The 16,419-nt window shown below is 48.8% G+C and overlaps 1 protein-coding gene across 6 annotated transcripts in view; it reads right to left on the bottom strand.

The window, feature by feature from the left end:
• The window catches only part of DNAAF1 (dynein axonemal assembly factor 1), a 35,073-nt gene that overhangs the window by 1,847 nt on the left and 16,807 nt on the right, over window positions 1-16,419 (bottom strand). For 2 of the 6 annotated variants that reach the window (XM_054534203.2, XM_054534205.2), the window contains exons 7-12: window positions 12,485-12,651; window positions 7,665-8,555; window positions 5,642-5,757; window positions 3,268-3,327; window positions 1,681-2,047; window positions 48-237 (exon numbers count right to left, since the gene is read on the bottom strand). In XM_054534203.2, coding sequence (XP_054390178.1) covers window positions 125-237; window positions 1,681-2,047; window positions 3,268-3,327; window positions 5,642-5,757; window positions 7,665-8,555; window positions 12,485-12,651 — 1,714 coding nt within the window. In that variant the 3' untranslated portion in view covers window positions 48-124. Of the gene's footprint in view, window positions 1-47; window positions 238-1,680; window positions 2,048-3,267; window positions 3,328-5,641; window positions 5,758-7,664; window positions 8,556-12,484; window positions 12,652-16,419 lie in introns of those variants that run through there. The other 4 variants (XM_054534208.2, XM_054534206.1, XM_054534204.2 and 1 more) reach the window with 3 other exon arrangements.

The following is a 16,419-nucleotide window of genomic DNA, read 5'->3' as shown; positions in this document are numbered from 1 at the left end:
TGTGACTCACACAAACAGGAGCTAGCCCAATCATACACTGACGCACGTGGGTGTTCAAATGTTTATCATGCCTAAAGGAGACATTTATAACTAAACCATTTATGCTACATATAACTGGGGAAAACTATGATGCTTTCGGTGCTGGGAATGCAGCAAGGTCCCACGTGGGCAGAGCTGGGCTGGGCTGGGCAACTCCGACACACGTCTCTGAGGGTGTGGTGGTGCGCTCAGTCGGCACTGTGGAAGGAAGGGTGACCTGTGCTTTCTCCCTGTCACTGTGACTCCAAGGACAGGGGGGCAGCCTTGGGGTTCAGTCCAGGCCAAATTCAGTGTCCTCGACTGGGCGTGGTGGCTCACACCTGTAATCCCAGCACTTTGGGAGGCCGAGGCAAACAGATCACCTGAGGTCAGGAGTTCGAGACCAGCCTGGTCAACATGGTGAGACCCCCCGTCTCTACTAAAAATACAAAGATTAGCCGGGCGTGGTGGCAAGTGCCTGTAATCCCAGCTACTGGGGAGGCTGGGGAGGCTGAGGCAGGAAAATCCCTTGATGGGTGCCTGTAATCCCAGCTACTTGAGAGGCTGAGGCAGGAGAATTGCTCAAACCTAGGAGGCAGAGGTTGCAGTGAGCCAAGATCACGTCACTACATTCCAGCCTAGGCTACAGTGTGAGACTGTCTCAAACAAAACAAAAACAAATTATTCAATGTCCTTCAGGCCTGCCCCCACCCGAGGCTGCACGGGCTCCAGCTCAGACTGCACTTTTCTATGCTGGTTCCTAGAGTGGAAGAGAAGGCCACTCAGTGTTCCCAGGAAATGCACTCAGGTCCCTCCCTGCTTCCTGCCTGCAAGTCTGGAGTCAGCCAGGCAGCTGTCTTCAGAAAAAAGCCCAGCCACCGATGCGTGCTGGATGAGAGTAGCATGGTCTGGGCTCCACACAGCCCCCAATTTGGGAGTGCACCTGAAGGCAGGTGCTGAATGAAAAAACAGCCCCAGCTTGCTTGTTCTCAGCACTAACCAGCTGCTCCCCAAAACCGCATCTGCCAGGTGCACATGCCAGCCTGCAGTATGAGGGGAGGCCCCGGTACATTCAGCATGTCTTTCTGGGTCTTCTGCAGCCAGGCCTCTGGCCGCCGTCCCTGCCTGGTGCCCCTTTGCCTTCCCTGCCTTGAAGGCCACTAGGACTGGCCTGTGATTCACCCAGGCCTGGGTCACTGTGGAGCAGCCACGCCCTTGTGCGGCTGTCACCTCGCTTGCCCCACGCTCCCCAGCAGTGGTGTCGGGAGTATGGTTTTGTTTGGTCCTCTCCAAAAGCCCTGGTCTAGAAAGGCTGAGGCCAGGGATGGTGAGGAGGGGGTGGAAATGCAGGGTCCTTAGGCCCCCGCCCCAGGAGATCTGCATGACCACAGGGGCCTTGTGACCGCCACACACAGTCAGACTCAGCTGCCCAAGAGCAGGCTGGCTCGGCGGCTTGCTGGCCCAGGCTGGCTACCAGCAAGTGGCAGCTTCAGAGCCATGAACTCAGGAATGGGACCTTCAGAGGATCTGCGTGGTCTGTCCTGGGTGACCCCTCCAGGAACATGAAAGCTCAGGGTAAGGCTGAGTGACTGCCCTGCCCCACCCATCCCAGGCCGGGGAGCCAACAGTGTCTCCACTGTGCTCTTGGCCCCACACTCTTACCCGGAGAAGAGGCTGCAAGGAAGTCGCTGTCCCCGTCTCCACTGGAAGTGACTGGTGCAGCATCTCTTTGGCAGGTGGGGGGCATCAGTGGCTGGCCAGAGGGGTCCTCGTCGCTGAGCTCCTGGATCAGGGGTCTTGGGGACTTGGTGTCTTGTTTTCGGATTTCCAAGTCCCTCTTAGCTTCTTTTTTAAAGATGTCTGTGAAGGGCACCCGAGCCACCTTTGAGGTGTCTTTAGAGACTGCAAATATATTTGACAGAGTGTCTGTGGGCAGGTTTTCCAGCACAGGGAGTGACGTGTAGTCCAGTTCAGGGTCACTGTCATCACTCAAGCTCGAGATGACCTCAATCTTCGGAAAGCATATATTCTATTTACAGAAGAAAAGATGTGTCTGAAAGTTTCTGTTTTCACAACAGAATCGCTCTACAATGCACCATGCCAGTTCTGCTTTTTCACCCAATGCCACAAACTATTCGGTTGCCACATCCAAGAAAGGCCCAAGGGAACACAGGACTCTGAAAGTTAGGCCTGGGGGTGGCCACTCCCTGGGCACAGCTCATGTCTATGCCCTTTTCTCTGGCCTCTGCTCTCCCAGCCACTGGCTATTCCTCACCCTCCTGGTACCTGAGAGGGTGCACCCCTGAGCCCTGGGCTCTGCTTGGCATGCCCCTGAACCCCGTTTCCTTCACAGACTCTCTAGGACTTAGCTCCTTGGACAGCAGCGCCCCCACAGTAACTGCGTCTGTTTTCTTTGCTGTGAGCTCATGCACAGACATGATGGCTGATGCCTCGTTCTCCCTCAGGGTACAGGTCTGGCACGTGTGGGCTCCTGGTAATGCCGGTAATGGCCTCTGGGAGGAGGAGGGTCACGTCACTCTGAGAGAATTCCCCATTGTGCCTCACAGACTCACCCCTTTCTTTCCTCTCTCCTGTTTTCATTTCCTTCCCTCTACCTGTAGCTATATTCAGACAGACATTCATAGGATGGACATAGAAATACATCTTAATGACAGAAAGTCCTTTCAGGACACTATGCACTATACTCAGCTGTTACAAACCAGCAATAGATTCTCAAGTGGTTAATCATAAAATCTTAAAGAAATGAACAAGAACAAATGGCATTTCCTTCAGCAAGGTGAAAATATGGGGGATGTGGGCTGGGTGCAGTGGCTCACGCCTGTAATCCCAGCACTTTGGGAGGCTGAGGCGGGTGGATCACTTGAGGTCAGGAGTTCGAGACCAGCCTGGCCAACATGGCGAAAACCCATCTCTACTAAAAATACAAAAATTAGCTGGACGTGGTGGCGCATGCCTGTAATCCCAGCTGCTTGGGAGGCTGAGACAGGAGAATTGCTTGAACCCAGGAGGTGGAGGTTGCAGTGAGCCAAGAACACACTGCTGCACTCCACCCTGGGTGACAGAGCCAGACTCTGCCTGAAAAAAAAAAGAAAAGAAAAAGAAAACAATATGGGGGATTCAATGCTTTATGCACAGGGCACATTTTACTTTCAAGTTTAGGAGAGAGACGGTAAACGACAAGAACGAAGGTGGAATTAAGCTGACTGTGGGAAAATGGTTATTAATGACCTTAACCTGGTCTTCCAGAGATTTGCCTGTTTCATCGTCATCTTCCAAGTCAGGTAGGTCCTGCAAGAGCAAGCGAGCCGCACATCACCAGGGAGGCACACGCGCTGTCAACGTTCTGATAGGCACGATAAAGGCAAACACGCAGTCAACCCAGCCTTAGTTACAGTTACTCAAATCACTCAGGTGACTCCCCTGCCTGTTCCCCACCAAAAGGAACTCTAGATACACACAAAGCAAGCGTTGCCACCTCAGGTGTCTAGATCTAATAAATGAAAGGGAACTTGCAAGGTGTGACGTGTTTAAAGAATTTCCACATCTTTTTTCTGCTTTTTTATTAAGAGACACAGCCAGTTCATCTTGAGGGAAATAATGGGACCCAAACCAAATGCACCTCTGTACAAACTAGTCTGAAAACTCTATGTGGTATAAAAGTAATATATTTTGTACCTCCCCAAAACTGGTAGGACTTTATTGTTTTGTACTGTGGGTGTTTGTTTGGTATCTTTGTCCATAACAACCAGTGCGTGGTTGGGGAGGCAGCATAGCGCGTGGTTGGGGAGGCAGCGTAGTGTGTGGTTGGATGCATGAACTGGAGCCACGGTGCCTGGGTTGTTACTCCCCCACCACCATTTTCTAGCTGTGTGGCTTTGGGCAAGTTGCCTAACCTCTCTGTTTCTCATTTTCCTCATCTGGGAAATTGGGATGATAATAGTATGTGCCGCTTAGAGTTGTAGGAAGGGTTACATCAATCAATACAAGTCACGCTTAGAATGGTGTCACGCATATAATAAGAAACCAATTAATATTAGCTATTAGTGTTGTAGTTATCTATATGGTCAGTTCTCAAATGTGAGAGATAAATTGCCCAATTATGTTTCTTTCTTTTTCTTTTTTTTGAGACAGAGTCTCTCTGTGTTGCCCAGGCTGGAGTGCAGTGGTGAGATCTTGGCTCACAGCAACCTCTGCCTCCCGGGTTCAAGCAGTTCTCCTGCCTCAGCCTCCCAAGTAGCTGGGATTACAGGCACCTGCCACCACGCCTGGCTAATTTTATTTTTTTATTTTTTATTTTTTTGTATTTTTAGTAGAGATGGGGTTTCATCATGTTGGCCAGGCTGGTCTCGAACTCCTGACTTCATGTGATCCACCCACCTTGGCCTCCCAAAGTGCTGGGATTACAGGTGTGAGCCACCACACCTGGCCTTTGTTTCTTCTTTTACATAGCTCCAGAAAACTAGAAAACCCACTATGAATTCTGATTGTGATCACTTTAACTCTTTTTTTTTTTTTTTTTGAGACGGAGTCTCACTCTGTCGCCCAGGTTGGAGTACAGTGGAGTTATCTCAGCTCACTGCAAGCTCCACCTCCCAGGTTCCTGCCATTCTCCTGCCTCAGCCTTCTGAGTAGCTGGGACTACAGGCGCCCATCACCACGCCCGGCTAATTTTTTTCTATTTTTAGTAGAGACGGGTTTTCAGCGTGTTAGCCAGGATGGTCTTGATCTCTTGACCTCGTGATCCACCCACCTCGGCCTCCCAAAGTGCTGGGATTACAGGCGTAAGCCACCGTGCCCGGCCGATCACTTTAACTCTTACTGGGCCATGTGAAATTCTAAGTTTGGACATTAGAAACACCAGTTTAGAAGTTTAACAAGGAAGTGGGCAGGGGGCCACCTCTCCAAGGTATGAGGTCAGAGGTACCCAGCAATGCCTCTCCTATTCGTGCCCCATCAAAAGACAGTTCTTGGAGGGTTGTGACACAATGTGTGAATTCCCATGGTACCATTCTTGTGGGCCTAAGCATTTGAGACTGTCATCAAAATGGGAAGAGCTTCAGGGAAGAGTGACAGGCAAGGCTGCGATCAAACACTCACTCAAGGGAATGGGACACTGAACCGTCACACCTCCATGAGCCAGAAGGCCAGTGAGAGCTAAGCTACCTGCTGGGCGGTATCCAAGGAGGAGGGAAAAGATACAATGTATAAAGATACAATGTAACTGATGATACAATGTAACTCTCACCACGAATTTGGATAAGGCAACTAGTCAGAACTGCTTAGCAAGATAGCTTCTTTGGCAAAAAGGAATCAAGAGTTTGGTAGACATGGTTCAAGGGTAGCGATTTGGGTCAGGGCTCCCCAAACTTGAGCATGCATGTGCACGAATCACCTAGGGCAGTGCATTAAAGTTGGATTCTGATCAGTGGGCCTGGGGTGAGGCCTGGGAGTCTGCATTTCTAACCAGCGCCCCAGCAATGCCAGGCCTGCCGGCCCAAGGACCACACCTGGGGTATCGAGGGTCTCCAAAGTTTGCATCTGATTACCTATTTTACTAACAGTAAAACTGATACTTATCTCCAAGATTAAATATTTCACATACATCAATGCAGAATGTCTCCTTTGTCTCCAGTCTAATGGTTTCTAAATCTTCCGTTCTCATTCCATCAAGTTCTGTAACGAATACACCCTCAGTGGCCACAGCCTGGGGAGTCGGCTCTAAAGAGCAACAACAAGTCTTGGAGTTAGTTTAACACACAGTGAGCAGATGGACGAGCCCACGGTGAAAATGGGCTCCCAAGGGCCAGGCTCGGTGGCTCATGCCTATAATCCCAACACTTTGGGCAGCCAAGGTGGGCGGATCATGAGGTCAGAAGTTCGAGTCCAGCCTGGCCAACACAGTGAAACCCCCGTCTCTATTAAAAATGCAAAAATTAGCCAGGTGTGGTGGTGGGTGCCTGTAGTCCCAGCTACTTGGGAGGCTGAGGCAGGAGACTCGCTTGAACCCGGGAGCGGGAGGTTGCAATGAGCCGAGATTGCGCCACTGCACTCCAGCCTGGGTGACAGAGCGAGACTCCATCTCAAAAAAAAAAAAAAAAAAAAGACAAAAACCCTCTTCAGGGCCCAAAGGCCAGCCTCCAGTGACAAACGCTGCAGCTCACGACAGGCTTCTGTCTGCTAGAAAAAGAACGGAATGGCTGCCCCTTTCTGTAATCTGGAGGCGAATCCCGTGAGATGAAGGGCACCGGCCAGGAGTCAAAGCAGCAGCTGCAGGAATCTTGGAAACGGCAGCTGACTGCAGGGTGACAGGGGATGCCAGCAGGGGCGACTCGCTCAGAGATGGAGGGGCAGGCTTCACAGCCCACCGCCAGCCTGTCCCTCAGCCAGGCACACGCCCCTCCTGCTGCACCAGGGTCAGGGCTCGTGCAGTTTCATAACTGTGAGATCGCCTGAGGAATGTGGAATCGCGAGGAGCCCCTTCCTCATCCAGTCCCCTACTTTTCCTTTTTGTTTACTTATTTTTATTTTGTTGATACAGGGTCTCACTCTGTCACCCCAGCTGGAGTGCAGTGGTGCGATCTCAGCTCACTGCAGCCTGGACCTCCCCTCCCCTACCACTCCCACCTCAGCCTCCCAAGTAGCTGGGACTACAAGTGGTCACCACTATGCCCAGCTAATTTATTGTTTTTTGTAGAGGCTCGGGGGTTGTGGGGAAGGGGGCTTCTCACTACGCTGGCCAGGCTGGTCTCGAACTCCTGGCCTCAAGCAATCTGCCTGCCTCAGCCTCCCACAGTGCTGGGATTACATGTGTGAGCCACCTCGCAGGGCCTGCCCCTACTTTTCCCCCGGGCTGTATCGTTGGGTGCTGTGCTCTGATCCCTCCATTGCTCTCAGGGCTTGGTTTATGTCAGAGATGAATGGCCCACCTTTCACCACTAAAAAGTTACCGTTCAGCCATGGCAAATACATACTGGATTTTGATGACTTAATTTTTGAAAAAAGTAAAATAGCTCATTGATCATTTTTATATTGATTCCATGTTAACATGATTATATTTTTTATATATTGCATTAAATCAAATATGTCATTAATAGTTTTACTGTTTCTTTTTACTTTTAAATTTTTAATTAATTAATTAATTAATTTTTTGAGGGAGGGTCTCACTCTGTCACCCAGGCTGGAGTGCAGTGGCGCAATCTTGGCTCACTGCAGCCTCAACCTCTGGGGCTCAAGCAATCCTCTTGCCTCAGCCTCCTGAGTAGCTGGGACTACAGGGGCACACCACCATTCCCAGCTAATTTTTGTAGTTTTGGTAGGGATGAGGTCTCACTGTGTTTCCAAGGCTGGTCTGAAACTCCTGGCCTCAATCAATCCTTCTGCCTTGGCCTCCCAAAGTTCCTTTTACTTTTTAAATAGAGCTATTAGAGAATCTAGTAGTGGCTCCTGTTCCATTTCTATTGGGCAGCCCTGTTCTAGACAACAAGATAACTAGTGTCCATTATCTTCTAGAAACAGCAATACAGAAGAAGTGAAACTCAGGCCCCAAGTCCCACAGAGATGTGAGTCAAAGGCTGGGGCTCCCTGAGAGGCGTGTGTGACTGTGTGTGTGTCTCCGCTCACATTACCTTCCCTGGCAGCTCCCAGGGGCAGCGGTGGCTGGGCCTCAACTGGGAGGGTCCCCTCTGGCTCTTCATCTCCATCCTCTCCTTTAACCTCCACAGGTGGCGGGGGTGGTGGGGCCTCAGCTGGGAGGGTCCCCTCTGGCTCTTCATCTCCATCCTCTCCTTTAACCTCCACAGGTGGCGGGGGTGGTGGGGCCTCAGCTGGGAGGGTCCCCTCTGGCTCTTCATCTCCATCCTCTCCTTTAACCTCCACAGGTGGCGGGGGTGGTGGCGTCTCAGCTGGGAGGGTCCCCTCTGGCTCTCGATCTCCATCCTCTCCTTTAACCTCTACAGGTGGCAACAGTAGTGGGGTCTCAGCTGGGAGGGTCCTCTCTGGCTCTCGATCTCCATCCTCTCCTTTAACCTCTACAGGTGGCGACAGTAGTGGGGTCTCAGCTGGGAGGGTCCCCTCTGGCTCTCGATCTCCATCCTCTCTTTTAACCTCCACAGGCAGTGACAGTAGCGGGGTCTCAGCTGGGAGGGTCCCCTCTGGCTCTCCACCTCCATCCTCTCCTTTAACCTCCACAGGTGGTGGGGGTGGCAGGGCCTCAGCTGGGAGGGTCCCCTCTGGCTCTCCACCTCCATCCTCTCCTTTAACCTCCACAGGTGGTGGGGGTGGCAGGGCCTCAGCTGGGAGGGTCCCCTCTGGCTCTCCACCTCCATCTTCTCCTTTAACCTCCACAGGTGGCTCCTCTCCTCCACTTGGCTTTTCCGGGCAGAGCTCGTCCTTGGCCTCAAAGCTTTCCTTAACAAACAGCTCCATCTTCTCCCTTGTTTCTCTGTCCCGCGGAGGCTCCTCCTTGCCTTCCGCACTGGCGGGGACATTCTCACCATCGTCTGAAGATGTCGTCTCCCCTAATGGCGGAAAATGCAAAGGTGAATGCGGGAGTGTCCTGGGAGGACAAGGGTGTTTGTGCATACATCAAGGTCTCCTAGCAAACTTCTGAGACCAGGGAAAAGGTCAGGAACACAGTTAAAAAAAGTGTCCTCGAGGGGCTGGGCGCAGTGGCTCGCGTCTGTAATCCCAGCACTTTGGGAGGCCAGGGACAGTGGATCACTTGAGGCCAGGAGTTCAAAACCAGGCTGGCCAACATGATGAAACCCCATCTCCACTAAAAATATAAAAAATTAGCCAGATGTGGTGGCAAGTGCCTGTAGTCCCAGCTACTCAAGAGGCTGCGGCAGGAGAATCGCTTGAACCTGGGAGGTAGAGGCTGCAGTGAGCCAAGATCACGCCACTGCACTCCAGCCTGGGAGACAGAGCGAGACTCTGTCTCCAAAAAAAATAATAAATAAATAAGGAACACAGTTTAAAAAGTGTCCTCGAGGGGCTGGGCATGATAGCTCATGCTTGTAATCCCAGCACTTTGGGAGGCCCAAGCAGGCGGATCATTTGACGTCAGGAGTTCAAGACCAGCCTGGCAAACATGGTGAAACCTCGTCTCTACTACAAAAATAAAAAATAAATAAAATAATAATAATAATAATAATAGCTGGGTGGGGTGGCACATGCCTATAATCCCACCTACTAGAGAGACCGAGGCAGGAGAAGCACTTGAACCCAGGAGACAGAGGTTGCAGTCAGTCACTGCATTCCAGTCTGGGTGACGGAGTGAGACTCTGTCTCAAAAAAAAAAAAAAAGAAGTATCCTTGAGGGATGTTCATTAGTGTCGTTTATAATGGATAATAATGGGAGCCAAATGCCCAGGGAAGGCACTGCCAAGCACAGCCCTTTAATGGGACAGGTCACAGCCGTCAAGAAAACAGAAAGCAGGAAGTTCTTAGGAGACGCTCGCTGAAGCACTGGGGATTTAAGAGCTGTGACATGTGCCTTTATCTTCAAATGGTTCAGGGGAAAACAAAGTGTGTGTGTGGTGGGGGGGGGGGGCAAATGTGTAGCAAATTATGAAAAACCACAGAATCTATTAATAAATGCAGACATACAGCTATCCATTTTACTATTCTTTCAGCTTTTCTGAAAATTTTTAACATTTCAAAACAAAAGGTTGGGGAAAGACAAAATATATGTAGTAAGAAAACATCTATTGTATAGAAAATATAGTATGCTAATTCAAAAGACTAGACAGGAAACAACATATTTCTGCCATTTTTATATAAAAATGTATGTGTGGCCAGGTGTGGTGGCTCACGTCTGTAATCTCAGCACTTTGGGAGGCTGAGGCGGGAGGATTGCTTGAGGCCAGGAGTTCGAGACCAGCTTGGCCAACACAGCAAGGCCCTGTCTCTACAAAAAAAATACAAAAATATTAGTCAAAGATGTTCATACCTTAATCTTAGAATATGAATATGTTACCTCACATGGACAAAGGGACTGTGCAGATGTGATTAGGATCCAGAACCCTGAGATCAGGAAATTGTCCTGGGTTATCCAGGCAGGCTCAAAAGAATCACAAGAGCCCTCAGAATAGGGAGGCAGGAGCGTCAGAGCCAGAACAAGGCTGGAAGATGCCACACTGCTGGCCTGGAAGTTGGAAGAAGGGGCCACAAGCCAGGGAACGCAGGCGGCCTCTAGGAGGTGAGAAAGGCAAGGAAGCGGGTTCTCCCCTGGGGCCCCCAGAAGGAGCACAACCCTAAGACACCTCGATTTTAGCTCAGTGAAACCCATTTTGGGCTTCTGACCCACAGAACTGCAATAAGGTAACAGATTTGTGTTTTGTCTTTTGTTTGTTTGTTTGTTTGGTTGGTTTTGGTTTTTTTGAGATGGAGTTTCGCTCTTGTTGCCCAGGCTGGAGTGCGATGGCACAATCTCGGCTCGCCACAACCTCCGCCTCCCAGGTTCAAGCAATTCTCCTGCCTCAGCCTCCCAAGTAGCTGGGATTATAGGCATGTGCCACCACGCCCAGCTAATTTTTTCTATTTTTAGTAGAGATGGGGTTTCTCCATGTTGTTCAGGCTGGTCTCCAACTCCTTACCTCAGGTGATCCACCCGCCTCAGCCTCCCAAAGTGCTGGGATTACAGGCATGAGCCACCGCACCCGGCCAGATTTGTATTCTTTTAAGCCACTAATTTTGTGGTAATTTGTTGTGGCAGCTGTGAAATTACAAGATACATAGCTCTCTGAAACAAAGCTCCTAAAACCCCTGTATGTAGGGGTGCTAGGAGGCTCTTTTGTTCTAATATTTGGTCTTCAACCCCAGTTCCTGACACAGAGCTCCTAAGACCTTCATCCAGAGTGACAGGCACATCTTTTGTTTGAATGGGGTGGCTCTTGGGGGTGGGGTGGCTTCTGGAGCAGAGAAACCAAGCCATGATGAGAGGCTTGGAGCTTTCAGCCCCACCCTCGTCCTTCAGAGAGGGCGGAGGGGCTGGAAATGGAGTTAATCATCCATCATGCCCACGTGCTGAAGCTTCTGGAAAACCCCCTGAACTGTGGGGTTCAGAGAGCTTCCAAGTTGCTGAACACTGGAGGTACCTGGAGCGGGGTGTGGCCAGAGAGGGTATGAAGCTCTGCCCCTTCCCACAGACCCTTCCCTAAGCTCCACTTCATCTTGCTGTTCATCTGCATCCCTTATTTTATCCTTTATTAATATAATAACACAGAAAATATAAGTGTTCTCTGGAGTTCTGTGAGCCGTCATAGCAAATTATCAAACCCAAAGAGAGGTTCGTGGGAACCCTAATTTTATAGCCATTCTGTTAGAAGTACAGGCGACACCCTGAGACTCGCAGTTGGCATCGGAAGTGGAGAGTAATCTTGCGGGACCATTGCCCATCACTTGTGGGGTTAGTGTCAGGATGGAAATTAATTGTAGGACAGCCGGCTGTTGTCAGACAACTGGTGTGTGTGGGGACACCCTGCACATTTCGTGACCACAAGTGTGCTGAGTGTTGAGAGTGTGGTAGAAGAAAACAACCTATTTGAGTTTTCCTACTTTCAGCAGCCGCAGAAAACTAATACATCATTTATTTTGAAAAACTGTTCCAATCAGTAAAAGTGGTTTGAAACAGCTCATCACTGTTCGAGGTTCTCACTGGTGCTGGCAGGTGGGTGAGGCCAACTGCAGATGGATCTGCAGGTTGTGAGGAAATGGTTTTAAAAAAACCCCTGGCCAGGTGCAGCAGCTCACGCCTATAATCCCAGCACTTTGGGAAGCCAAGGTGGGTGGAGCACTTGAGCCCAGGAGTTTGAGACTAGCCTGGGCAACATAGTAAGACCCCATCTCTACAGAAACATTTTTTTTTTAATTAGCTAAGCATGGTGGTGCACACCTGTAGTCCCAGCCACTTAGGAAGCTGAGGTGAGAGGATCGCTTGAGGTGGAGGTTGCAGTGAGCAAGACTGTGCCACTGCACTCTAGCCTGGGCAACAGAGTGAGATCCTGTCCCCACCAAAAAAAAAAAAAAAAGAAAAAAAGAAAATCCAAGGCTGGGCACAGTGGCTCACGCCTGTAATCCCAGCACTTTGGGAAGCCAAGGCAGGCAGATCACTTGAAGCCAGGAGTTCGAGACGAGCCTGGACAACATGGCGTAATCCCATGTCTACTAAAAATACAAAAAACTAGCCAGGCATGGTGGTACGTGCCTGTAATCCCAGCTCTGGGGAGGCTGAGGCACGAGAATTGCTTGAACCCGGGAGACAGAAGTTGCAGTGAGCCAAGATCACACTGCTGCACTCCAACCTCGCAACCTCAGTGACAGGGCGAGACTCTGTCTAAAAAAAAAAAAAAAAAAAAATTCCCAAGATGAAAGACTGGGTTTGACAGCTTAGACTTGCCTAATCTCAAAGGAACTCTGGGGCTGTTGTCTTCGAGCAAGCACATACCTCTCTCTTGGCTCTCTCTCTGTCCTTTCCTCTCCTCCGCCCGCCGCTTGATCACGGCCAAGGCTTCAATGCTGTCCGTGACCTTCTTCCGCTCCCTGCTCTCCCACTGCTGTCTCTCCTCCTTTTCAGCTGCGTACCCTCCCCTAGCCCAGGCCTCCGCACAAGCTCTGTTTAAAAAAACAAAGAAACATAAATAGGGGAGGTGAACTCCAAACATACACTGTCTGATCAACTTGCTCATTTTCTTCAAAATCAAAGCAAAGTGAGCATCAGACGTGACTGCAAGGATAAAAGTTCCACATGTAAATTTTATTATTTAAGGTGGAACGGTCTGCACAGCCTTCTTAGATATGGCACCAAAAGCACAAGTGACAAGAGAAAAAATAGAGAAATCGGACCCCATCAAAATTAAAAATTTTTGTCATGCAAAGGATACCATAAATAACGTATTATTTAAAAAAACCAGCAGGGCACAGTGGCTCACGCCTGTAATCCTAGCACTTTGGAGGCCAAAGTGTGAGGATCACTTGAGCCCAGGAGTTCGAGATCAGCCTGGGCAACATAGCGAAACCCTGTCTCTACCGAAAAAAAGTAAAAAGACAACCCAAAGAATGTGAGAAGATACTTGCAAATCATATATTTGATAAGGGTCTTGTACCTGGAAAATATAAATAAACCTCACAACTCATTAATAAAAAGATGACACAATTTCAAAATGAGCAAAGTTTTAAAAAATGAAAAGGCAGGCTACAGACTGGGAGAAAATATTTGCAAAAAAAGATAACTGGGAAAGGGCTTGGATCCAAAAACATACAAAGAACTTTTAAAATTCAAAGATAAGGAAACAACCCAATAAAAAACTGGGCAAACGATCAGGATACCTCACCAAAAAAGATATACAGATGGCAAATAAGCCTGTGAAAAGATGGTCCACATCACGTGTCCTCGGGGAAATGCAAATTAGAACAATAAGATAACATGATATGGCTCTAAGATGGCTAAAATCCAAAACACTGGCAACGCTGTGCTAATGAGGATGTGGAGTGCTGGGAACGCTCACTTGTTCCAGGTGGGAATGCAAAATGGTACAACCACTTTGGAACATGGTGTGGTGGATTCTTACAGGACTAAAAATACTCTTACCATATGATCCAGCAATTGTGCTCCTAAGTATTTACCCAAATGAGTTGAAGACATGTCCACACGCAAACCTGCACATGGACGTTTACAGCAGTTTTATTCTAATTGGCAAAAACTAGAAGTGACCAAGATGTCTTTCAGTAGGTGAATGGATAAACAAACTCTGGCACACCCAGATGGAGGAATATCACTCAGCAATGAAAAGAAACAAGCTGTCAAGCCACACAAAGTCATGGAAGAAGCCTAACTTCCTTGCTAAGTGAAAGAAGCCAGTCCACAAGGGCTATATGCTGTGTGATTCCAGCTATATGACTTTCTAGATAAGGCAAAACCACGGAGACACCAAAAAAATCAGTGTTGCCAGGAGTTGGGGCTGAGGAGGTAGGAGGGATGAATAAGCAGAGCACAGAGGGTTTGAGGGCAGTAAAACTATTCTGTGAGATACTGTGATGGGGGATACATGACATGATACCTTTGTCCAAACGCATACAATGTGCAACACCAAGTGTGAGCCCTAAAGAAATGATGGACTTCAGTCAATAATAAGGTACCAGCATTGGTTGATCGCTTGTCACAAATGTACCACACGAATGTAAGACGTTACAAATAGGAGAAACAGTGGGGGTGGGTGGTATATGGAAACTCTCTCTACTTTCTGTTCAATTTTTCAGTAAATCTAAAACTGCTCTGAAAATAAAGTCTAGGCCAGGTGCAGTGGCTCATGCCTATAATCTCAGCACTCTGGGAGGCCAAGGTGGGCAGATTGCTTGAGCCCAGGAGTTCCAGACCAGCCTGGGCAACATGGCGAGACCCCGTCTCTACAAAAAGCACAAAAACTAGCCAGGCGTGGTGGTGCACACCTGCTGCAGTCCCAGCTACTCAAGAGGCTGAAAGGTGAGGGTTGCTTGAGCCCAGGAGGTCAAGTCTGCAGTGAATCATGATTGCACCACTACACTCCAGCCTGGGCGACAGAGCGAAACGCTGTCCCAAAAAAAAAAAAAAAAAAGAAAAAAAAAAGTCTATTAATTTTTAAAAAATCAGCAAAGAAACTGAACAGGCATTTCTCCAAAGAAGATATAAAAACTGCCAATAAGTACATGAAACATGCTCAACATCATTATCTACCAGGGAAAAGCAGATGGAAACCACAATGAGACACCACTTCATACCACCCAGGGGACTAGAAATAAAAAGACAGGGCCAGGTGCGGTGGATCACACCTGTAATCCTAGCACTTTGGGAAGCCAAGGCGGGTGGATCACGAGGTCAAGAGATTGAGACCATCCTGGCCAACATGGTGAAACACCGTCTCTACTAAAAATAGAAAAATTAGCTGGGCGTGGTGGCAGATGTCTGTAATCCCAGTTACTAGGGAGGCTGAGGCAGGAGAATTGCTTGAACCTGGGAGGCAGAGGTTGCAGTGAGCTGAGATCTCACCACTGCACTCCAGCCTGGGTGACAGGCCGAGACTCCATCTTAACAAAAAAAAAAAAAAAGAGAGAGAGAGAGAAAAAAAAAAGACAGGCAACCAGAAGTGTTGGTGAGGATACAGGAAAATTGGAACCCTCCTACACTGCTGATGGGGATGTAAAATGGTGCAGCTGCTTTGGAAAACCATGTGGTGTCTCCTCAAAAATAAAACATAAAGTCCCTGTATGACCCAGAAATTCCACTCCTAGATACATACCTAGGAGAAGACAACAGCTGTCCACACAAAAACTTCATTATTCACAACAGGCAAAAAGTGAAAACAACCCTAATTTCTGAAAGTTGATGGACAAATACAATGTAGTGTATCAAAATGCAGTATCATTTGGCAATAAAAAGGAATGAAGTACTGGATGGAACACGCTGCATTGCAGATGAACCTTGACAATAGGATGCTGAGTGAAAGAAACACAAGGCCACATGGTAGGTGACTCCATTTATATGAAATGTCCAGAATGGGCAAATCAACAGAGAGGGAAAGCAGAGGAGTGGCTGCCAGGGCCTTCAGGGAGCGAGAAATAGGGGGTTGGCTGCTAATGGGGATGGTGTTTCCTTTTTTTGTTGTTGTTTTTTTGAGACAGTCTCCCACTGTCACCCAGGCTGGAGTGCAGTGGCGCGATCTTGGCTCACTGCAACCTCCGTCCGCCCCCTGGGTTCAAGCAATTCTCTTGCCTCAGCCTCCCAAGTAGCTGGGACTACAGGCGCCCGCCACCACGCCCAGCTAATTTTTGTATTTTTAGTAGAGATGAGGTTTCACCGTGTTGGCCAGGATGGTCTCGATCTCTTGACCTGGTGATCTGCCCGCCCCGGCCTCCCAAAGTGCTGGGATTATAGGTGTGAGCCACCATGTCCAGCCAGTGTTTCCTTTTTAGGGTGATGAGAATGTTCTAAGATTGACTGTGGTGATGGTTGCACAACTCTGCGAATATACTCAAAGCCACTGCATTGTACACTTTGTTTTTTATTATTATTTTATTTTTTATTTTTTGAGAGGGAGTCTCCTGACCTCAAGCGATCCACCCATCTCAGCCTCCCAAAGTGCTGGGATTACAGCCGTGAGCCACCACATCCAGCCACATTGTACACTTTAAATACGTAAACTGTATGGTATGTGAATTATGCCTCAACAAAGTTGTTACTTGAAAAACAAAGTCTGGTGGTTTAAAAACAGGAGGCTTACCTTCAGAGAGAAGAAGCAGATCCCTGCTGTAAAATCAAAGGTACAGGTGTTTGGAAATAGTCAGACAGGGTGTTGCAAAGTATATACTATAGCAGAGAAAGACCACGAGTCACTGAGACAGAACATG

This window comes from Pongo abelii, chromosome 18, assembly GCF_028885655.2.
Source record: "Pongo abelii isolate AG06213 chromosome 18, NHGRI_mPonAbe1-v2.0_pri, whole genome shotgun sequence".
NCBI lineage: Eukaryota > Metazoa > Chordata > Mammalia > Primates > Hominidae > Pongo > Pongo abelii.
Note: the sequence above shows the minus strand (reverse complement) of the source record. Positions and strands in the feature narration are given on the sequence as shown.